The sequence below is a fragment of the Dromiciops gliroides genome, chromosome 5 (genome assembly GCF_019393635.1).
Source record: "Dromiciops gliroides isolate mDroGli1 chromosome 5, mDroGli1.pri, whole genome shotgun sequence".
NCBI classification, from domain to species: domain Eukaryota; kingdom Metazoa; phylum Chordata; class Mammalia; order Microbiotheria; family Microbiotheriidae; genus Dromiciops; species Dromiciops gliroides.
In genome coordinates this window covers 196,564,975-196,589,838 of record NC_057865.1, presented here as the reverse complement: position 1 = coordinate 196,589,838, position 24,864 = coordinate 196,564,975, and the positions used below count along the sequence as shown (strand labels likewise).

Genomic DNA, 24,864 nt, shown 5'->3' with positions numbered 1-24,864 from the left:
TTTCAAGGGATCTATCTTATTAAACAACTCAATATTATAAACAAGCAAACAGACCTTTTGTAGAAAAAACAAATATTATCTCCATAAATATATGCATTACTGTTTCTAAATATATGTAGATGCTATGATTAATAAATGCTAAACTCATTTAAAAGTGCTACTGTTCATTTTAGCTTTTTTGTCATGTATTTTCTCAATCAATGAATCAACTAATACTACTACTATTATCACATAGGAATCTGTGAAATGCCTGGACATTAGCAGTTTTGGAAATGTGGCTTTAGACATTTCCTAGTAGTGGCTCCAATCCCTGCACATCAGGACATGAAACTTTTAACTTTCTCAGGTTTCAAGGTGGACCATATTAGATCCTCTCCCCAGCCCTTCCAAACTCTAAGATCAATATCTCTGTTTTAAACTCAAATAAGAGTTTTGCACTATGATATTTGTGGAGAAATTCATGTCAGAACCAGGTCATTCTGCCTCTGTTGTAGGCTTCTAGAAAGAAAGAAAGAGAGAGGGGGGGAGGGAGAGGGAGAGGGAGAGGGAGAGGGAGAGGGAGAGGGAGAGGGAGAGAAGAAAGAAAGAAAGAAAGAAAGAAAGAAAGAAAGAAAGAAAGAAAGAAAGAAAGAAAGAAAGAAAGAAAGAAAGAAAGAAAGAAAGAAAGAAAGAAAGAAAGAAAGAAAGAAAGAAAGAAAGAAAGAAAGAAAGAAAGAAAGAAAGAAAGAAAGAAAGAAAGAAAGAAAGAAAGAAAAAGGGAAAGAAGGAAATATTTAAGAGTGAAAGGAGAGAGAAATGACAGAGAAAGAGAGAGAATTGGGTGGTTTTTTTGAAGGTTACATGCAATGGAATGCTTCTCTCAGTCACTAGAGAGATAAGAAGAAAGGAAGAATTTACTCCATCTGTTTCCTCACCAAAAGTTCCTTTTACACTGTGCCCAAGGCCAGTATATCTCTGAGTATTCATGGGAGGACTTCCTGAAAGAGGCATAATATATCCAGCCTGTAGATGACTCCTCTATTCTTATGTGGAGCAAAAGTAAGGAAGAATAGAGGAAGAAATACATTGATCTTGGAACTGTGAAGGTGGTCTGTGCTCTCTGCTGTGTCATTCTATGCTAAGCACTCTACTCCAGCAAAGGGAAAGACATGCAGGATGAAGATGGATATATCACATTAAATTTTAAATCCAGAACATCAGCTGTGACTTCAGGATTTGCAGGTAGGAATCCAAATATCCTTGGTTGTTCTGAGAGCCATCAGGTTGAGATCATTGTAATTCCAGCAGTTATTGAGGAAAGCCCCTCCTCTCCTCTTAAAAAAAAAAGTCTCATCTACATACTTCTATGGATTTGCCTCTATTTTTATAAGTCTATATTATCCAGATAGGCAGCATGGTATAGTGAATACAGAGCTGGCCTCAAAGCCTAGAAGAACTTAGCCAATTCTCACTTCATATATGTACAGGTTGCATGAGAATTTGAGAGTTAATGTTTTAGTACTAGAATACAACTCTTATAAATTGTAGAGAAAGTACTCACTTGCTTTGGTAGAAGAGTTTTCTCACCTGGGAGTTCCCTGTACCAATGAAATCACAGGTCCAATCCATAGTCCCTTCCCTAGATTTACAATAAGGTGAATGTGGAGTGTGTGTGTGTGTGTGTGTGTGTGTGTGTGTGTGTGTGTTTAGTAGAAATAATGTGGTATACAGGATAAAGGACTAGAGTTAGAATAAGGAACACCTGAAGTACTGTCTCAGACACTGGACTAGTTGTGTGATTCTGGGCAAATAACTTTTCTAAGCCTTAGTTTACTTGTTTATAAAATAGGGATAAGAACAGCAACTACCTTACAGGGCATTGTAAGAATCAGATGATATTATAAAGTGCTTTGCAAAACTTAAGGTATTATGTAATTATGAGTTATTTTTCCCCAGTCAAATAATGGGCAGAGTCCAGAAATAAGGTAGTATCCAAACCTGGGGGAGAGATTTATTAAAAAGAGAGATAGATGAAAAGGTAAGGGAGGACAATGAGACAGGATCATAGAGTTAGAGCTTGATAGAATCTTCAAGGTCATGTGACCATGTGTATATTATTTGTCTGAGCAGCATATTATTTAGTTAAGAAAAAAATAACTCCCAGAGAATGCAAGTACTCGTGAGCATGGACTATTTTGTTTCTAACCCCTCATTTTACAAATGAAATTGGAGCATAGATAGATTAGGGAATTGCCCAAGGTCTCATTGGTAGTAAATTGTAGAGCCACAATATGAATGCCTGTTTGGTTCCAAAACCAATTCTTGTTCCACTCCATAACATTGGTAACTGTCTCCTCTTTCTATGCACCCAGAACATATCTATGATTCCCTTGTGGTTGCCTAATAAGTTCTACTCTACCCAATCTAAAATCAACTTTAAAGTTATCCTATCATTAAGGGGAAATGAAGCCTACTTACCAGTGAGAGAAATATAACCAGAGATTCATACTGGGGAGCAAGTCCTTTCTCACTCAGCTCAGCTTCAGTGATGTCCCAATTGATGAGACCCAGGACAGGAGAAAATGAAAGAAATCTCTAGGTAGCAAAAGATATAGGTTAGCTCTCCTTTCCTTCTGTTAACCCATTAATCAGTAGTTTCAGCCCATGTCATAGTTGCAAGGTTAAGAGGAAAGGCATAGGCAGATGACAAGGGAACAGTATATCCTAGAGATGGGTGTGTAAATGCTGATGGAAAACGCTTGTAGAAACAAGAGGCAAGAGACAAGCTCAGTCTCTGGAGCTGCCTTTATTTCTGATCAGCTCCTGGGAAGGTAAGGAGCCGCTAGTCTGTGTTTCCAGGAGATGCACACTGTTCTCTGACTCTCCTCTCCTGCTGGTTGCCCATAGTCGAACCAGATGCTTCTCCTGTGTGGCGTCCAATGGCTCTTATACTGCTGTTCCTGTGCATAGGGATGGCAGCTGGTCTGGTGACTCTAGGAATAATGTGTAAGTGTCAATTGGCTCCTAAGATTGGGGTGGGAAAAAAAAGGCCCAATTTATAATTTTAATTTGCCTGCTTATAAATCCTTATAATAGGATCTTACCTCTGAAGAACCCCACCCCACTTAATACCCCTTTAGAGAAGCAAGATTACAATCACCAAGAAAATGGAAATAGAGGGGGTTTCAGCCCTAATTTACATGCAGTAATATGATTCCAGAGATCTTGTGGGGGAAAGTGTCACTCTTTCTTATTTCCATTCAACTCTTTTGCTGTTGTTGTTCAGTCTTTTCAATTGTGTGAGACTCTCTGTGATCCCATTTTGGGGTTTTCTTGACAGAGATACAAGAGTGGTTTGCTATTTCCTTCTCCAGCTCATTTACAAATGGGAAATTGAGGCAAACAGGATTAAATGACTTGCCCAGGGTCATGCAGCAAGTAAGTGTCTGAGGCCAGATTTGAACTCAGGAAGATATATCTTCCTGATTCCAAACCCCATGCTCTATCTACTATACCATATAGTTGATTTCCCCCCTCCCTCTTTTAGGATTTCTTTTATTTATTTATCAATTTTCTAATGTCATAATGGATTAGTTAAAGAGCTAATGAATTTTCAATCACTGGAAGTCTTAAAAGTGAAAGCTGGATGAGTATTCACCAGCAGACTTAGGTAGGAGGTTTCTGGAAGAATGGATTGGAATGAATAAACTTTGATATCAGCCACAGTTTTATTTTTGTCTTTGTCTGCAGAACTTATCACAGTGCTTGCCACACTATAAATGTTTGTGGATTGCTTGATTTGTTTTATAGAGGTCCTTTGATTCTTCACCATTTATTCTGGGTCTCTTTCATAGAGTCTCACAATTTGAAGAAACCTCAGGAGTCATCTAAGTTAGCTAAAGGGTACAGTGGATAGAACACTGGGCCTAGAACCAGAGAAAATAGAGTTCAAATTTGATCTTGGAAATTGAGCCATTATACCTCCATATGGCTCAGTTTCTTCATTGGTAACAATAGGGATTATAAGAGCATCCATCTCCCAGGGTTGATGTGCAGATCAAATGTGATGATATTTATAAAGCACTTTGCAAACTTGGCTATATTTATTATATGTTAACCTAAGTCTGGCTACGAATCCCTTCTATAAAGTCATCTACCTTTTCTTGACACCTTATAGTGAGATGGAACCTAATAGCTTCCAAGACAGACCGTTCTACTTTTATGCACGTCTAATTAATAAAAGGAATGGCTGGGTAGTGCTGTGGATTGAGCACCTTGCCTGGAGTCAGGAAGACTCATCTTCCTGTGTTCAAATCTGGCCTCCGACACTAGCTGTGTGACCCTGGGCAAGTCACTTAATCCTGTTGGACTCAGTTTCCACATCTGTAAAATGAGCTGGAAAAGGAAATGGCAAACCAAACCCCAAATGAGGCCACAGAATCAGACACAACTGAAGCTACCGAACAACAATTAATAAGAAATTTTTCCTTCTTTCATGACTAAATTTTCTTCCTTGAAATTTCCACTCATTGCTTTTAGTTGGAGTAGGCAAAGCAGGCTAATCTCCTTCACATACTTCAAAATATGTGAAAAAAGCCCTTCATCATCATGGCCCTCTCATCTGGACACTCTAAAATTTATCAAGGTACTTCTTAAAATGTGGTACCAAAAATTGAACAAAATATCCCAGATGTGTTCTGACCAGAATAACGAACATTGAAATTATCAGATATTTTGTTACCACTTGTTAACTAGAGTATCTAATCATTTGAGTCACAACTGTGTTATGTTCTAGATTTGCTCTCTTCATCCCTTGATCTCTCTACAGAACTCCCCACCCATTATCCAAGGGATCAACATCTATTGGATTCATAGAAAAGTCTTTGGGTATCTGGTATTTGTTATAAACTAATATTATTTCATTTCTTCCACACACCCTTCCCCCCTGCTCCCCAAAAGTCTTCATACAACAAGATTATCTTCAAATCCAGAATGGAAATCTCTCAGAGATTCTCCAGAAAGTGGCAAAAAACTTCTGTCAAGAGCTTATTCAAAAGCCTCTGGGTAAGTATATCTGGGGATCCATTGCCATCTTCTTAGCTCACCCCCTCCCTCTCTGCCAGAGAGGTTCTTTGGAGTCTTGAGATCTTAGAGGAGAGACTGTAATATTGATGAGAGAGGTGGGAACCATAGTTGGACTGAAGAGGTACCTTTGCTCTGGATTCTACCATAGGTCATGAATGTAACCCCTGTGAAATCAACTGGAGATATCATGGAGACAGCTGCTATGGTTTCTTCAGACACAACCTGACATGGGCAGAAAGTAAACAATATTGTGCTGAAAAGAATGCCACTCTTCTGAATATACGCACCCGGATTGCTTTGGTAAGGAGATTGAACTTTTATGCCAACTTCAAAGTGATTGCCATAATGAACAAGACTGAGAAGACTTTAAAAGTTTAGGTTAGCATGCTGACTCCCACTGATTTCTCAAAATATGTTCTGCCTAAAAGTATAGGATGTTCTTGGCAAACTGGTGAACAATATCATTTCACTTTGCCTGGGACCGTTGAGGCCACAGTTAGGCAAGAGATACCTACCTGAAATATATATACACATGCATACATGCACATAAATATAGGTCTTTTCCCCCAATATTAATAGTATTTTCCAGTTGCATGTAAAGATAGTTTTCAACATTTATTTTTATAAGATTTTGAGTTCCAAATTGTTCACCCTCTGCGAGACAGAAAGCAATCTGATATAGGTCATATATGTACAATCACATTAAACAAATTTCTCCATTAGTCATGTTGTGAAAAAAGAATCAGAACAAAAGGGAAAAACCTAAAAAAAGAAAAAAAAACACAAAAGAGTAGAAATAGTATGGTTCAATCTGCATTCAGATTCCACAGTTCTTTTTTTCTGGATCTGGAGAGCATTTTCTATCATGAGTCCTTTGGAACTGTCTTGGATCATTGACATACATATATTTCTGAGGAATAAAGAATTATTGCCAATGACTGAAAGTTGTAGGGAAGAAGACTTCAACTAAATATGAGGGGGGAGGATTCTAAGACAAAACAGCTTGAAAATAAAATGAAGCCATCTTGGTAGAGAAATAGGTAAACAAAGAGAGGACAAAAAATAAGCACTGGTTTGAGGAGGACTTAGACACAATTCATACTTAGTTAAAGGTTGGACTCAGTAACTTCTGAGGTCTCTTCCACCTCTGAGATTGACAATAAGGACATTGAAAGCCTATTAGGAAGGGCAGTTAGGTGGCACAGTGGATAAAGCACCAGTCCTGGATTCAGGAGGACCTGAGTCCAAATCTGACATCAGACACTTGACATTTTCTAGCTGTGACCCTGGGCAAGTCACTTAACCCTCATTACCCTGCCCTGCCCCTCAAAAAAGTGTACATGGGGCAATTAGGTGGTGCAGTGGATGGAGCACTAGTCCTGGAGTTGGAAAGACCTGAGTTCAAATCTATCCTCTGTAGGGACCAAATTTTAATTGGGGAGTGTTAGCTATGCGGCTTGCCACAATACTGGGGCAAGGAAGGAGACCGACAGCCTCCCTCAAAAACAGAACAGGGTTTATTAACAAGAACAAACTTAAAAACACAAGGAAGATTAGTAAAATTCAGGGAAAAGAAAAAATGGGGGAAGGGAAATGATACAACCTGAATAACACCACTGTCCAGGAATCAGCTGAGAACACACGGCTGCATCCTGTCACCTTCCAGCTTCAAGCTAGAATGGCAAAACTCCTCCCTTCTTCTTCCCAGCAAACCCCAGGCTGACCACACACAGCCCCAAGCCAATTGGCTGGCAGCGCTGACTGACAGTCAGATGACTGCCCTCACTGGGCTTCCAGTCATTATAATTTTGCCAGGCCCATGTAGGCATCAGCAAGTGGTGATGATATAAGGTGCCAGTGCCATGGCGATGGCTACAACCAGTGGGTGGAGCACCGTGCCATTTGTGGAGGGCGGCACCTAAGCCCCAAGCCAGTGTGTACACTGGGATTGTTTAAATTCTAGCCAAAAGATGGGGTCATAAAAACCTCAAATAACAATTAACTCTTTACACCTCAGACACTTACTAGCTGCATGATGCCATTTAAACCCAAATGCCTTCAAAAAAAGTGGATTAAGTAGTTCTATAATATAGTCATATTTTTGAAAGTTTTTGTTTTGTACAGACTTTTTTCTTGGTAAAAACTTTTTGTCAGGAAAAAGAAAGCTCATCAGGTTGTAAAGGGACGCCCAGGGAAGCTAGGTGGTGCAGTGGCCCTGGAGTCAAGAGGACCTGAGTTCAAATTTCACCTCAGACATTTACTAGCTCTTTTTTCAGAGCTAGTTGTTGAAAACTATCACTTAACCCCAATTGCCTTAAATATCTTGGGCCATCTCCAGTTGTCCTGATATAATATATATCTTGTTCCTGGACCCAGATGGCTCTGGAAGAGAGAATGAGGTTGGTGACCTTGCACAGCCCTCCGTCACATAAATCCAATTCACTGCAAGTCATGACATCACCCTGATGTCATAGTCCTGTGAGAATGAAGGACAAACAACACCAACAAAGGGCAACCCATTGTCCATTGTAAGTCATTCATATCTTGGTTCTTGACAATGGATGGTAGCACAATAACCTCAGATATCAGATATCTATCAAGTAACCTGTTCCATATATCATTACTATAAGATTTCCCCTTGCCCTTCTGTCCCTTTCTCTCTACCCACATAGCCACCACCCTAGTTCAGGCCCTCATCACCTCTTCACTGAATTATTGGGAGATTCTCTCTGATTCAAGTAGATCTCCATTCCAATCCATTCTGTACTCAGCTGCCAAAGTGATTTTCCTAAAGTCAGGTAAAACCATTGTATCCTACCACCCAATTAAAAAAATATTCAAGAGAGGCAGAATCAAGATGGCAGAGAGCTCACCTGAGCTCTCCCTAAAACTCTTCCAAACACCTTTAAATAATGCCATAAAACAATTCCTGGAGTGGCAGAAGCCACAAAAAGATGGGGTAAAAATAATATTCCAACCAAAACCAACTTAGAATATTGGCAGGGAAGGTCTGTCACACTCAGGTGAGAGTGGAACACAGGCCAGCACAGACCCAGTCCCAGCAAACCAGGAGCAAGCCTTGGGAGTCATTGAATCAAAAGTGGCAGCAGCAGTGGCTGCTTCTAGAACTCTCAGACCACGGATGGTACAGGGGTCAAAGAAGTGGTCAGAAGTAGATCACACTCTTTACTAGCACTGAGGCAAGACTGTTGCTTTGCCAGTACTTGGATCCAGGTCACAGTCCTGGGTGGCAGTCCCAGGGTGAAGAGGAGCACTAGCATACCAGAGCTTGTGGCCCCAGAGGAGCAGGGACCCTTGTCACAGTTCCAAGGCAGAACAGAGAGCATGTGGTTACTCACAGACCAGAGCACAGGCCAGGAGAGTAGTAAATACACTTCTCCTTAGATCATACCACCTTAGAAGAACTGAAAATGTATAGGTCCCTAGAAGTATCTCTGAAAACAGCTGCATAAAACCCCTAAAGCTTGGAATAGTGCATTGTGCACATGCACACACACACACACACACACACACACACACACACACACACATACACACAGATGAGAAACAGAGCTTTGCTTTAACAAAGAGTTAAAAGTCAATAAATAGGATGGAAAAACAAGCAATCAACAGAAAAAAATTCTGACCATAGAAAGTTACTATGGTGACAAGGAAGATCAAAACACACACTGGAAAGATAACAAAGTCAAAACTCCTATATCCAAAACCTCCAAGAAAAATATGAATTGGTCTCAGGCCATGTAAGGGTTCAAAAAGAATTTTGAAAATCAAGTAAGAGAGCTCGAGGAAAAATTGGGAAGAGAAATGTGAGTGATGCAAGAAAATTATGGAAAAAGAGTCAACAGCTTGGTAAAGGAGACACACACACACACACACACACACACACACACACAATACTGAAGAAAATAACACCTTAAAAAACAGACAAGGCCGAATGGCAAAAGGGGCACAAAAAGACAATGAGAAGAAGAATGCCCCCAAAAAGCAGAATTGGCCAAATGGAAAAAGAGGCACAAAAATTCACTGAAGAAAAAAAACAAAACACCTCCTTAAAAAGTAGAATTGGCCAAATGGAAAAGGAGATACAAAAGCTCACTGAAGAAAATAGTTCCTTAAATATTAGAATTGTGCAAATGGAAGATAATGACTTTATGAAAAATCAAAAAACAATAAAACAAAACCCAAAGAATGAAAAAAATAAAAGACAATGTGAAATATCTCATTGGAAAAACAACTGACCTGGAAAATAGAGCCAGCAGACATCATTTAAAAATTATTGGACTCGGGGCAGCTAGGTGGCGCAGTGGATAGAGCACCAGCCCTGGAGTCAGGAGTACCTGAGTTCAAATCTGGCCTCAGACACTTAACACTTACTAGCTGTGTGACCCTGGGCAAGTCACTTAACCCCAATTGCCTCACTAAAAGAAAAAAAAATTATTGGACTCCCTGAAAGCCATGACTAAAAAGGGGCCTAGACATCATCTTTCAGAAATTATCAAAGAAAACTGTCCTGATATTCTAGAACCAGAGAATAAAATAGAACTTGAAAGAATCCATTGATCACCTCCTGAAAGAGGTCCCCCAATAAAAGCTCCCAGGAACATTATAGCCAAATTACAGGGCTCCTGTGTTAAAGAGAAAATATTACAAGCAGTCAGAAAGAAAGAATTCAAATTTTGTGGAGCCACAGTCAGGATAACACAAAATTTAGCAGCTTCTACATTAAAGAATCAAAGGACATGGAATATGATATTCTAGAGGGCAAAGGAGCTAAGATTACAACCAAGAATCACCTATCCAGTGAAACCAAGTATAATCCTACAGCTGGGGGGGGGGGGCAGGGATTCAATGAAATGGAGGATTTTCAAGCATTCTTGGTAAAAAGATCAGAACTGAATAGGAAATTTGACTTTCAACTATAAGACTCCAGAGAAGCATAAAACGGTAAACAGAAAAGAGAAATCATAAGGGACTTTAAAAGGTTAAACTGTTTACACTCCTACATGGGAAGATGATACTTGTAACTCCTAAGAACTTTCTCATTATTATGGCAATTGGAAAGAGTACATATAGACAGAGGGCACAGGTGTGAGTTGAATATGAAGGGTTGATATTTTAAAAAATAAAATTAAGGGAGAAAAGAGGAATATACTGGGAGAAAGGGAAAAGGAAAGGTAGAATGGGACAAATTATCTCACATAAGAGAAGCAAGAAAAAGCTTTTACAGCAGAGGGGAAGATGGGGGAGTGAGCGAACCTTATTCTCATCAGAATTGGCTCAAAGAAGAAATAACATACGCATTCGATTGGTATAGAAATCTATTTTGCCCCCCAAAAAAATCGATGCAGAAAGGGGACATTAACTTTGTGGGGCCAATGCTAGTTAGGTACAGAATGCATTAAGTTTGATTCCACTCTCCCTAGAGACCAAGTTGAAATGGGAAAAGTGTAGCTTGATAATGGATCTGGGGGAGGGGGAATATTTGTACCTCTCTTCTTGCTCTTCCAAAGTAAATATCCCTTTGGAAATGCTAATTGATGTAAATGACTCATGTGGAACCATGTTTTACATGATTGTACATGTATAACCTATATCCAATTGTTTGCTGTCTCAGGGAGGAGTGTGGGGAGGAAGAGAGATAATTTGGAACTAAAAATTTTTTTCAAAAGTGAAAATTTGTTTTTACATGTAATTGGGGAAAAATAAAATATGATTAAAATCTTTTTTCAATTTTATATAATTTACATTGTCTATTTTATCTTTTTTCCTTTAAATAGTATTTTGGTTTTTTCTGATTATGTATAAATACAATTTAAAAAATTAATTTTTGATAACATTTTGAGTTCCAAATTTTTTCCCTCCCTCATTCTTTTTCCCTATTTTCTACTCATTCTTATGATAATAAGCAATTTTATATAGGTTGTATATGTGTAATCATGTGAAACCTATTTACCTATTAGTCATGTTGTGAAAGAAGAAACAGAACAAATGGGGGGTCCATATTATATATTATATAATATTATATAATTATATATTATATAATTATATATAATGTATATTATAATATATAATATATAGTATATAATATTATATATTATAATCTTTAAAGATTACTTCTAACCCTTGTTTAGTTAAGAATTCTCCTTCCCCTGGAAAGACTTGTATGAACTGAAGTGAACAGGACCAAGAGAACTTTGTGTACAGAGACAACAATATTGTTTGATGAAGAACTGGGAATGACTTAACTATTCTCAGCAATACAATGATCCAAGACAATTCCAAAGGACTAATAATGAAACTAACTATGCACCTCCAAAGAAAGAACTGATGTTTATGGAACACAGACTGAAGCATGCTATTTTTCACTTCCTTTCATTTTTTAAAATTCAAGTGTTCTTGTACAAAATTACTAATATGTTAATGTTGTACATGATTGCACATGTATAACCTAGATCTGATTGCTTACTGTCTCAGAGAGGGAGTAGCAGAGGGAGGAAAGGAGGGATACAATTTAGAACTCAAAGCTATAAATAAAAATGTTTATTTTTTTTTAAAAAGAGAGTTCTTTTATTCATGGTAATTGGTGGGCACTGAGAGACATAAGAAAAAGCTTTTATAAAGCATTATTAAAAGTTATTGTAAAAAAATTAAAATTTAAAATTAAAAAAAGTGAATGTGAATGTGAATGAGAAAAGTGAATTGCAGGGAGAGAAGATACAGGAGGCACAAATAGAGCATTGTGTTACTAGTTTATTAATATGCATGTGTACATGCATATACATGTGCCTGTGTGTGTGCGCATGTGTGTACATATAGAGTATCCCAAAAGTCTTCATGCAGTTTTAAGTTTTTAAAGCTTAAAACTGCCCAAAGACTTTTGGGACACACTCATACATACTTTAACATCTATTAAAGCTTAAAACTTCACCAAGACTTTTGGGAGAGCCTGTACAATTAAAAATATTGCATAATGGAGAAGTTTGTAGTTCCTTATTCTTTGTATCTTGAAATGTTTGTGGCTGAGGATCATTGAATTTTTAAAAAATAATAATTTTTTAAAAAAGAAATCTATCGTACTCTACAGGAAAGAAGGAGGGGAAGTGTTAGTAATAGATTCTGACAAACTTATAATAATAGATTGTCTAGAGTTGTCAAATCATGGAATCTTTCTCATTCCAAAACCCAAATCTTGGCGTCCTAACAGCCTTCTGTAGTTTACTTCATTCAATCCACCAGCTCATTTTCTTATCTTCACTATAGTGGAATCCTGTCTACCTATCACCACCATGAATTACTCTGACCAGTAGGGCTTCATATGTCCCCTATAGGATTTCCTCAAAGGAAGAACTTCTTTTATTCGATGGATTGGACTATCCCGTAGAAGCTCTGATGGGATCTGGATTTGGGAAGATGGTTCACCTCTCTCTCAGAGTGTGTAAGTCACTAGACACCTATAATTAAGACATAATTAGTATGTTTTGTTCCTTTTGCTTGCTTTAGGAATAATATTCCTCATAACTATTATCTTACTTTTTTGCTGTTTTTCCTCCACTCCCTGTTACTTTATCCCATATCTGAGGTAGATAAAACAAGGCAATGCAATGATAAAATCAGAAAGCTATTTCTAATAATTATGATCATTAGATCTTTGGGTCTGAAAGCTTGCCTAACATGCAAGATCCTCAACAAGCTGGAGTCAGCCTATATTATATCCCCTTGCTCCTCTACATTCATGTTTTGCCTTTTACTTTTCTTTGCTAGATTATCAACTATATCAATAAATCAACCAATAAACATGTATTAAGTGCCTACTATGTACCAGGCAGTGTGCTAAGCACTGGGAATACAAAAAGAGACAAAAGACAACCCCTGTTCTCAAAGAACTCACAGTCTAATAGGAGAGATTAGCAAGCAAACAAGTATATACAATGTACAGGATAAGTAGGAAATAATTGAGAGAAAGAAGGCACTAAAATTAAGAGAGGCTGGGGAAGACTTACTGTAGAAGATGGGATTTTAGTTGGGACTTTAAGGAAGTTAGGGAAGGTAGTATCCACATGGCGTTGAGAAGAGGGAGCATTCCAGGCATGGGGCACAGACAGAAAAAATGCCTGGAGCTGAGAGAAGGAATGTCTTGTTCATGGAAAGCAAGGACGGTAATATTACTGGATTAAGAGTGCATGTAAAGGGGCGGCTAGGTGACGCAGTGGATAGAGCACCGGCCCTGGATTCAGGAGTACCTGAGTTCAAATCCGGCCTCAGACACTTAACACTTACTAGCTGTGTGACCCTGGGCAAGTCACTTAACCCCAATTGCCTCACTAAAAAAAAAAAAAAAAAAAGAGCGCATGTAAGGAGGGGTGGCTAGGTGGCACAGTGGATAAAGCACCAGCCCTGGATTCAGGAGTACCTGAGTTCAAATCCATCCTCAGACACTTGACACTTACTAGCTGTGTGACCCTGGGCAAGTCACTTAACCCCCATTGCCCCCCCCCAAAAAAAGAGTATATGTAAGGGGTATATATATATGTATGCATATATGTATATATGTGTATATGTGTGTATATGTATGTATATATGTGTGTATATAAATATATACATATATATATATATATATATATATATATATATATATATATATATATATATATATAAAACCTATATTGGGTTGCCTGATGTCTGGGGGAGGGGGGGAGGGAGGGAGAAAAATTTGAAATTGGAAATCTTATGTAAACAAATACTGAAAGCTATCTCTGCATGTAACTGGAAATAATAAAATACTTAAAAAAAAAAAAAAGAGTACATGTAAGGGGGCAGCTAAGTGGCGCCGTGGATAAAGCACTGGCCCTGGATTCAGGAGGACCTGAGTTCAAATCCAGCCTCAGACACTTGACACTTACTAGCTGTGTGACCCTGGACAAGTCACTTAACCCTCATTGCCCCACAAAAAAAAAAAGAGTACATGTAAGGGAGTAAGGTGTAAAGAAGACTAGAAAGGTAGAGAGCTATGTTATGAAGGGCTTTGAATACTAAACAGGGGGTTTCATATTTGATCCTGGAGGAGATAGGGAAGCACTGGAATTTATTGTGTAGGAGGGGTGCCAAGATCAGACATGCACTTTAGGAAAATCACTTTAGTGGCTCAATGAAGGATAAATTTGATTGGGAGAAGCTTGAGGCAGACAGACCCATTAACAGGCTATTTTGATAGTCTAAACATGAGGTGATAAGGATCTGCACCAGAGTGTCAGAGAAGAGAAGGGGGTGTTTTCAAGAGATGTTGCAAAGGTGAAATAACCAGGCCTTGACAATAGATTGGATATGGGGAGTGAGAGACAGAAATAGTCCAGGATGACTCCTAGGTTGTGAGCCTTAGGGAATGGAATGGTGGTGTTGCTCCCTACAGTAATAGGGAAAACACGAAGCAGGGGGAGAGTCTGGGCCAAAAATGAGTTCTATTTTGGACATGTTGAATTTAAGATGTCTACTTTACATCTAGTTTGAGATGTCTGATAGGCAGTTGGAGATGCAAGACTGGAGGTTAGCAGAGAGTTTGGGTTAGGATAGGTAGGTTCAAGAATCATCAGCATAGAGATGGTAACTAAATCCATGGGAATTTGTGAGGTTACCAAATGAAGTGATGTAGAGGGGGAAAAGAAGAGGGCCCTGGAAAGAACTTTTTAATGATGAGTATATCCTAAGCATCCCTCCTTGTCTCTCTTTTTTTCTCTAAATTTTCTCTCTTAGTGATCTCATCAACTACAATGGGTTAAATTGTCATCTTTATCCATGTGATTCTTAGATCTATCCCTAATCTCTTTTGAGTTTTAGTCCCATGTTACCAAATGACTCTGGGACATTTGAATTGAATATCTCAACTCTATGTGTTCTAAAGAGAATTCATCATCTCTCCCCCTAAATCCACTCTTTTAACAAGCTGTATTTTTGTTTTCAAGGACACCATCCTTCCAAGCACCCAGGTTTAGAACTTTCTTGATGTCCTTTACTTTATGTTCTCACTTACCCTATATGGCCCATAATCTGTCAGATCTCCTGGTTTCTACTTCCACAACATCTCTCACATCTATCTCCTTCTCTCTACTCCCACAGTCATGCCCCTATTTCAGGACCTCTTCACTTCTCAACAAGATTATTACAATACACTCTTTTTTTTTTTTTTTTTGGCGGGGCAATGGGGCTTAAGTGACTTGCCCAAGGTCACACAGCTAGTAAGTGTCAAGTGTCTAAGGCCAAATTTGAACTCAGGAACTCCTGAATCCAGGGCCAGTGCTTTATCCACTGCGCCACCTAGCCGCCCCTACAATATACTCTTAATGAGTCTCCCTGTCTATAGCCTTGCTCCCATCCAATCCATCTGCCAAAGTGGTTTTCCTAATTTGTAAATCTGACTATGTCATCCTCTATACACACACACAGACACACACACACACACACACACACACATTCCTTTCTGGAGTCTTCCTTGATAACCCAGTTCAATCCATAAGTGATCTCTCTTTCCCTTGAATTGCTTTATCCATTGCTCTACCTAGCTGCCCCTCCCTTGAATTGCTATAATACTTACTTGACATTTCCTGATATATTGCCTTGTATTATTCCTTAAATCTTCATATGTCAAGTTGTATTTGCTTGTCTCCTCAATGAAACAGCTTTTTGAGGGAAAGGTCTGTGTCTTAAACCTAATACTACATGGTTATTCATGTCATTGGTGATCAATAATTATTTATTCTTTGCTTTTTAAGTTGCCATTTTCATTATCTTTTATCTACCTTTTCCTTCCACAGGTTTGAGCTTTTAGGAAATAAAGAAGGTCAGCATTGTGCCTACTTTCATAAGGGAAAAATTTATACTTCACTCTGTGAAGACACACATTACTTAATGTGTGAGCAGAAGGCCAAGACAGTAAGGATAGACCAACTGATTTAATGTACTGGAAAGACGGAGAAGAATGTTATGTCAAGGACAAGTAGCTTATGGATGGTGGCAAGTGAGAAAGGCCTGAACAGACACAAGAGACTTTACTCCCTATCTTTAAAACATACACATATGGGGCAGCTAGATGGCGCAGTGGATAAGCATTGGCCCTGGATTCAGGAGTACCTGAGTTCAAATCCATCCTCAGACACTTGACACTTACTAGCTGTGTGACCCTGGGCAAGTCACTTAACCCCAATTGCCTCACCAAAATAATAAAATAAAATAACACATCAAGAAGATGACTTAAAAAAAAAACCATACACATACACACACACACACACACACACACACACACACACACACAGAGGAAGTGTCAACTTCAATTCAAGGCAAATTCAACATTGACCATCTTTTGGCTTATCATTTTCCTGCACCCATACACACCCTTACTATAGTCTTCTTCCCAAGTTTTTTTATTTGGTTGGTTGGTTTATTTCTGTTTTTGTTTTTTTGCTTAAGTCCCCTTGTTTTTCAAACTTGAGTGCTTCTCACTCCTTTCTCAGCCATCATCATAAGTAAATAAAATCAGGGCAGAAATTGCTAATATCTCATGGATTAAGCATTTCAGCAGGACTCAGATTACTTCTAAGAGAATGACAAAGTCATTCTTATGACTAATGTTGAAATATGTTTAACATGATTGTAACGTATAACCAATATTAGATAGCTTACTGGCTTTGGGAAGGGGAGGGAAGGAAAGTGAATGTTGAAAACTATCTTTACATGTAATTAGAAAAAATAAAATACTATTAAAAAGAAAAAAAAAGTGATTTTTACAAAGCATCCTAAGGAAAACAGCTTTGAAAGACAACAGAAGGCTAATCAATGCTGTGCCCAACCATGACTTCAGAAGAAATCTAATTATGGAGCAGATATGCCAGTCTCTTTGCAGAGAGGTGATAGACTGAAAATGAAGAATGAGAAATACATTTTCCCACATGGCCAATGTGGTGATATATTTTGCTTTATTGAACTTCTTTGCTGCAAGACAGGATGTCAGAGCGGGCAGGAAACAGTGAGAAATAACAGAAATACCTAAAAAAGAACATCAATAAAATGGGAAGATACATAGAAAAAAAAAGTTTGTAAAGGAAAATAGGACAATTTTGTAACTAACAGGTTGAATCTAACATACATATGTAATATACAAAGCTATGTAAATTTAATATACATAGCTGGGCCGGGAGTAGCTAGGTGGTGCAGTGGTTAGAGTGCTGGGCCTGAAGTCAGAAAGACTCATATTTGTGAGTTCAAATCTGACCTCAGACACTTAGTGGCTGTGTGACCCTGGGCAAGTCACTTAACCCTGTTTGTTCACCTCTTTTCTTCATCTGTAAAAAAAAAAAAAAAAGGTATAGAAGGAAATGGAAAACCACTATATACAGTAGCTTTGCCAAAACCAAAACAAACCAAAACAAAAAAAACCCTAAATTTGGTCATGAAGAGTCAGATGTGTCTGAACAATACTTTGTAAAAACAATCTATATGCAATAGCAGTTCATGTTTTCACATGCAATCCACTTTATTGTTCTTTGTATAATGCAATATTTCTGTTTGTTGATGATTGTCAAGTGCTTGATAAATAGACGTTAATCCTATGAAATACAACCCTTTGTGGCAGTCTTTAAGGTCTTCTAAAGAAACTTCTACCACTTAAATGGCATTTAAGCCTTTGCTAAACAACCCTGTCCCTGGACATATGAGAAGCCTGGAAGAGGCAGAACTAGAAGATGACAAAAAAAAAAACATATAAAGAAAAAAGTATGCCAAGCAATGTAGCACCACTCTGAAAGAGTGGGAAAATATGGAGGTGAATAGCAACCAGAAGTCCCAGGCTTTCTCTTTTCCCTTTGGAAAACCCAAGACTCAGATATTAACCATCTAGTCTGTAGAGAAGGTCATGTCAAATGTTTGCAATTCATGGTGGATCCCCCAATGTATAGTGGTAAACATGAGTAGGAGAAGCATCAGGAAAAAAACAAGTGTAATAGCCCTGATGATGACACTTCAGTCAGAGTTATTGATCCTCACCATGGTAGTGTTCTCTCTGTCCTAGGGCCAGGACTGGTCAATAATGAAACTTTCCCTGTATGCCCCCCCACTCAGTGTTCCCAATATTGTTAGCCAACACTTCCCTATGAGCCCCAGCAGGCTAGATAACAAATCTCTGACCCCTTATTCCCTTTTTCTAGATTAGAGACCTTCCCTTTTTCCTTGTCATTAGAAAACATAACATTTTAGTTCAAGCCCCTATTCTTTTTTTTGTGTATGTGAGGCAATTGGGGTTAAGTGACTTGCCCAGGGTCACACAGCTAGTAAGTGTTAAGTGTCTGAGGCTGGATTTGAACTCAGGTCCTCCTGACTCCAGGGCCAGTGCTCTATCCACCACTCCACCTAGGTGCCCCTAAGCCCTTTGTCTTTTAAGCCCTTCCTTGGAAGGAATTATTCACCAGCAACTAGGTTCTCTACTACCAGTAATGTGGAAAGGTCTTATCAATTCCAGATTATAATGAACAAAAGACTGTGCTGGACCTGCCTGTATACATTCCCATGTGAGTGCCCCCTGCATTAGGAGCCATTGTTGCTGCACATTGCTGAAACTTATGCTTCTGTTCCCTTTGCCAGGGATCACAGGTACTTCTGCTGCTCCTCTATACTAGGGTTGAACACTGCCCCACTCTTCCAGGGTCTAATGATGACCCTCCCCCATCATGACTATAAATATTTGTAATAGATTTTACTTGTCTTGCCTTCTCAATGGGTGGGGGAGGGGAGGGGAAGGAGAAAATTTAGAACCAAAGATAAACTAAAATTTTATTTTGTTAACTTAATAAAGAAAAAAATAAAATTGAAAGAGGAAGCAGGTTCCTGGTACTCTTGAATAGTCATTATCATTCTGTAGTCATTAAACTAGATGATAAATATTATCTACTTTGTTATCAGTCTCAAAAGTAGCCTGGAGTCAAGCAGACTCAAATTTGGCCTCAGACAATTACTAGCTGTGTGACCCTGGGCAAATCATTTAACCCTGTTGGAGAAAGAAATTGCAAACCACTCCAGTAGCTTTGCCATGACAGTGCCAAAGGGGGTCAGGAAGAGTCAGACATGACTGAAATGACTGAACAACAAAAGAAAGGCACTCAATGTACTTGGCGCTGCTCTAAGTACCTTATGAAATCTGTTGAAAAGATATAATTCTTATTCTCTAGGAGCTTACAATTCAAAATACACCATACTGAAATAGATCTATGCCTCAACAAACTGTCTGTACCTACCTATCCATGGATTCTTGTCCAGGTATTTCCATTACTGGAGATCTAACAATGCTCTGAAAACAGCCATGCAAACCCCCTGAAGCTTGGGACAATGTACCTTCCACCCTGGAAGCAGTGCCCCACTTTAACAAAGAATTAAAATTCAAGAAATAAGATAGGAAAATAAGCAAACAGAAAAAAATGCTGACCAAGGAAGATCAAAATACATTCTGGGAAGAAGATAACAAAATCAAAGTTCCTACATCCAAAGCTTCCAAGAAAAATATAAATTGGTCTCAGGCCATAGAAGAACCCAAAAAGGACTTTGAAAATAAAGTAAGAAAGATAGAGGGGGAAAATGGAAAGAGAAATGAGAGTGATACAAGAAAATCATGAAAAAAAGTCAACAGCTTGGTAAAAGAGAAACCAAAAAACAATGAAGAATATAACACCCTTGATCAACTGCAATAGACTAGATTCTTCTCACCAATCCAATGGTATAAGAGAGTTCCAAAGGAGTCATGATGGAAAGGGCTCTCCAAATCCAGAAGAAAAAAAAAGGAACTGTGGGTACTGTTGGCTTTCTGTTTTTGAGGTTCTTCCTTCTTGTTCTGATTCTTCTTGTATAACATGACTAATGCAGAAATATGTTTAGTGTTATTATACATATGTATGTGTGTGTGTGTGTGTGTGTGTGTGTATAAACCTATATGAGATTACCTGTTGTCTGGGGGAGGGGGGAGGGAGGAGAGGGGGGATTTGAAATCTTATCTAAATCTTATCTAAACAAAGGTTGAAAACTTAAATAAATAAATATAAGAGAAAGAATATAACAAAGCCAAATGGTAAAGGGGGTACAAAAAGCCAATGAGGAAAAGAATGCCTTTAAAAGCCAAATTGGCCAAATGGAAAAGAAGGTACAAAAGCTCTCTGAAGAAAAGAACTCCTTAAAAATTAGGATTGAGAAGATGGAAGCTAATTACTTTATGAGAAATAAAGAAATAATAAAGCAAAACCAAAAGAATGAAAAAAATAGAAGGCAATGTGAAATATCTCATTGGAAAAACAACTGACCTGGAAAATAGATCCAGGAGAGATAATCTGAAAATTATTGTACTACCTGAAAGCCATGATTTTAAAAAAGAGCCTAGAATCATCTTCCAAGAAATTGTCAGGGAAATTTGTCCTGATATTCTAGAACCAGAAGGTGAAGTAAGAATTCAAAGAATCCACCAATCGCCTCCTGAAAGAGATCCCATGATGAAAACTCCCAGGAATACTATGGCCAAATTATAGAGCTCCCAGGTCAAGGAGAAAATATTTCAAGCAGCCCAGAAAGAAACAATTCAAGTATTGTAGAGCCACAGTCAGGAGAGCACAAGATTTAGCAGCTTCTACATTAAAGGATTAGAGGGTTCAGAATATGATATTCCAGAGAGCAAAGGAGCTGGGATTACAACAAAGAATTACCTATACTCAGCAAAACTAATTATAATTCTTCAAGGGGAAAACTGGGAATTCAATGAAAGGGAGGACTTTCATACATTCTTGATGAAAAGACTGGAACTGAATAGAAAATTTGACTTTCAAATACAAGACTCTAAAGAAGCATAAAAAGGTAAACAGGAAAAAGAAATCATAAGGGATATTGAAAGGTTAAACTGTTTAAATTCCTAAATGGGAAGATGATACTTGTAACTCATAAGAATTTTCTCATTATTAGGGCAGCTGGGTGGAGTATATTTAGACAGAGGGCACAATTGTGAATTGAATATGAAGGGATAGTATCTTTAAAAAAAACTCAAGAGTTGAAAGAGGAATGCACTGGGTGAAAGCGAAAGGGAGAAGTGGAATGGGGTAAATTGTCTCAAACAAGAAGCAAGAAAAGCTTATACAATGGAGGGGAAGATGGGACAAGTTCTGGTGAGTGAGTGAACCTTACTCTCATCAGAATTGGCTCAAAGAGGGAATAACATACACACTCAATTGGGTATAGAAATCTATCTTACCCTGCAGGAAAGTAGGAGGGGAAGAGGATAAGGGGGGAGGTGATAGAAGGGAGGGCAGATTGAGGGAGGGGACAGTCAGAAGTAAAACACTTTTGAAGAGGGAAAGGGTGAAAGGAGATAGAGAATAGAGTAAATGGCATGGGGAAGGAATAGGATGGAGGGAAATACAGTTAGAAATAGTAAATGTGAAAAAAATTTGCCACAACTTTGCTTTATAGAAGCCATTTTAAATCTGAACCCACTCTCCCCAGGGACCAAGTTGGTTTAGTGAAAGTTTATGTGCTTTTCTCTTATTTTAGCCTCTGAGTAAATATCCCTTTATGAAAGATAATTGATATTAATTGGTTAAATGATACTCAGTAATAATAATTGAAGGATATAGATGATATAAAGGAGATACTAATTAATTGATGATTGATATTGCAGAGAATACACTAGAATGAGGGCTTGAGCTGATAGCATTAGAAAGATACTGCCAAACTCTTTGGGGTATCCCTAGAACCCTGAGGGGGAGATTATAACTAGACTTCTGGACCTGGCCCAGGGTGACTGAAGGTCCAAAGCCTTTATCAGGTTACATAATACCCATAATCCACAAAGGTGGTTTTTTAAGTAATAAAGATTTTTATCTTATTTTCATCTCCTATCTCCAAGTCTTTACCCTCAAATTCAGCTCTTGCCACTTTCTACATAAAGTCTTTCTTTTTTGCAGGGCAATGAGGGTTAAGTGACTTGCCCAGGGTCACACAGCTAGTTAAGTGTCAAGTGTCTGAGGCAGGATTTGAACTCAGGTCCTCCTTGTGGGGACCAATTTTTAATTGGGAGTGCTAGCTAAGCGGCTTGCAGCAATATTGGGGCAAGGAAGGAGACTGGCAGCCTCCCTCAAAACAGAACAAGATTTATTTTAACAAGAATGAACTTAAAAAAACACACACAAACAGGATCAGTAGGATCAAGGGAAAGGAAATAAAAATGGGGAAAGGGAAATTATAATACCTGAAAAATACCACCACCCAGGAATCAGCTGAAAATACACAGCAGAATGCCTGTAGCTTTCCAGCTTCCACCTAGAATGCCCAATTCTCCTCCCCCAAACCTAGAAACCCCCACACAGTCCCAGCCAATGGGATGGCCACTATGACAGTCACATGACTGCCCTCACTAGGCTTCCAATCATTATAATTTTGCCAGGCCCATGTAGGCGTCAGCAAGTGGTGATGCCAGAGCCCTGGCTACAACCAGTGGGTGGAGCACCGTGTGATTTGCGGAGCCCTAGGCCAGTGAGCACCAAAGCATAAAAACCTCAAATAACAATTAATTCTTTACATTCTGAATCCAGGGCCAATGCTTTAGCCACTGCACCAACTAGCTGCCCCTACATAAAATCTTTCTTGTAAAAACAAGTTTTAGGGGCATCTAGGTGGCGCAGTGGCTAAAGCACCGGCCCTGGATTCAGGAGGAACTGAGTTTGAATCCTGCCTCAGACACTTGACACTTAACTAGCTGTGTGACCCTGGGCAAGTCACTTAACCTTTGTTGCCCCACCCAAAAAAACCCAAACAAATAAGTTTTAACATTCATTTTTTTAAATGTTGAGTTCCCCATTCTCTCCCTTTCTCCCTCTACTCTTCCCTCCCTGAGACAGTATATAAGTATATAGGTTATACTTATGCAATCATGCAAACATATTTCCATATTAGCAATGTTATGAAAGAAAATACAGACAACCTCCCATACACACACACACACACACACACACACACAGAGTGAAGAATAATTTGCTTTGATCTGCATTCAGATTTCATCAGTTCTTTCAGCATTTATTAGTTACCTTTTCTATAATGTTAGCCAATCTCATAGGTGTGAGGTGGTACCTCAGAGCTGTTTTAATTTACATTTCTCTAATCAATAGTTATTTAGAGCACTTTTTCATATATCCATAGATAGCTTTGATTTCTTTGTCTAAAATCTTCCCATTCATATCCTTTGACTACTTATCTGTTAGGGAATGACTTGTATTCATATAAATTTGGAACAGTTCTCTATATATTTGAGAAATGAACTCTTTATCACAGACACACTATAAAATTTTTCTCCAAGCTTTCTTCTTTCCTTCTAATCATGGCTGCATTGGTTTTGTTTGTGTTTTTAATTTAATATAATAAAAATTATCCAATTTTGCATCTCGTTATGTTTTCTATTTATTGTTTTGTCACAAATTCTTCCTTTATCTATAGATGTAACAGGTAAACTATTGCATGCTCCCCTAGTTTGCCCAAAATATCACCTTTTATATATGTCATGTACCCATTTTGACCTTAGCTTGATATACGATGCGAGATGGTGATCTAAACCTTCTTTCTGCAAAACTATTTTCCAGTTTTCCCAGCAGTTTTTGTTGAATAGTGAGTCCTTGTCCCAAAAGCTTGGATCTTTGGGTTTATCAAACACTAAATTGCTATGGTGACTTATTACTGCATATTGTGTACCTAATCTATTCATCTCTACCACTCTAATTCTTAGACTGTACTGGTTATCTTGATGATTACCATTTTATACATGAAGTCTTTCTTGATCCCCACTACTGCTAGTGCTTTCCTTTTCCAAACTGCCTTTGATTCATTTTGTATAATATTTGTTTGTTTGGTTGGTTTTTTGGTTTGTTTTTTTTTTAGGGCAATGGGGTTTTAAGTGACTTGCCCAGGGTCACACAGCTAGTAAGTGTCTGAGGCTGGGTTTGAACTCAGGTCCTCCTGAATCCAAGGCTAGTGCCTTATCCACTGCGCCAACTAGCTGCCCCTGTATAATATTTGCTACACACACACACACACACACACACACACACACACACACACACACACAACTAGAAAAAAGCTCTTTTAGGGCAGGTACTATTTCACTTTTGTATTTGTATTACCAGTGCTTAGTATAGTGCCAGGCACAAAGTAGGTGTTTAATAAATGCTTCTTGGTTGATTGATTGATGCTCTAACCATAGATTATAGACCACAGTCCTGGAGCTTGAGCGGACTTTTGTAGAGGTCATCTTATCCAACAATCTCATTTTACATATGAGGAAACTAGGGCCCAGAGAGGTTAAATGACTTGCCCAGGGACAAACAGCTAGTAAGATTCTAAGTCATCATTCATACTAACTTCTTACCCCAATGTCGATGCTCCTTGCAGAACCATACCACCTCCCTCTCATTGTTTATTGGCTAAATTGTCTGCCTAAGGGGTAGAATACAGTGATGACCTTAGCATGAAGAAGATCTAAATTAAAGATGACTCTCTGAAGCACATTAGGTGCTTGACTATGAGCAATTTACTTAATCTCTCATTGTACTAGGTAACCTTTTAACATGATAAATTACAGACTAGTGGTTAATCTCTAGCATTGTGGGGAAGCTGGGAATAAGGTTTCTGCAGCAGAATTTTTCTAAACAGAGAAAATTATAGGTTTGCACAACAAAGGGAATAAGGATGAGGAGGATGGAATCTTCATGGATAATCAAATGG

General features: G+C 38.4%; 1 protein-coding gene across 1 annotated transcript; it reads left to right on the top strand.

Annotated features, from left to right (window-relative positions):
- Nucleotides 1–1,148: 1,148 nt before the first annotated feature.
- Nucleotides 1,149–16,032, top strand: CLEC1B (C-type lectin domain family 1 member B). Its single transcript, XM_043969311.1, has 6 exons — nucleotides 1,149–1,221; nucleotides 2,896–2,985; nucleotides 4,939–5,047; nucleotides 5,184–5,364; nucleotides 12,414–12,520; nucleotides 15,891–16,032. The coding sequence occupies exons 1-6, from the start codon at nucleotides 1,149–1,151 to the stop codon at nucleotides 16,030–16,032; spliced, it is 702 nt and encodes a 233-aa protein (XP_043825246.1).
- The last annotated feature ends 8,832 nt before the right edge of the window (nucleotides 16,033–24,864 follow it).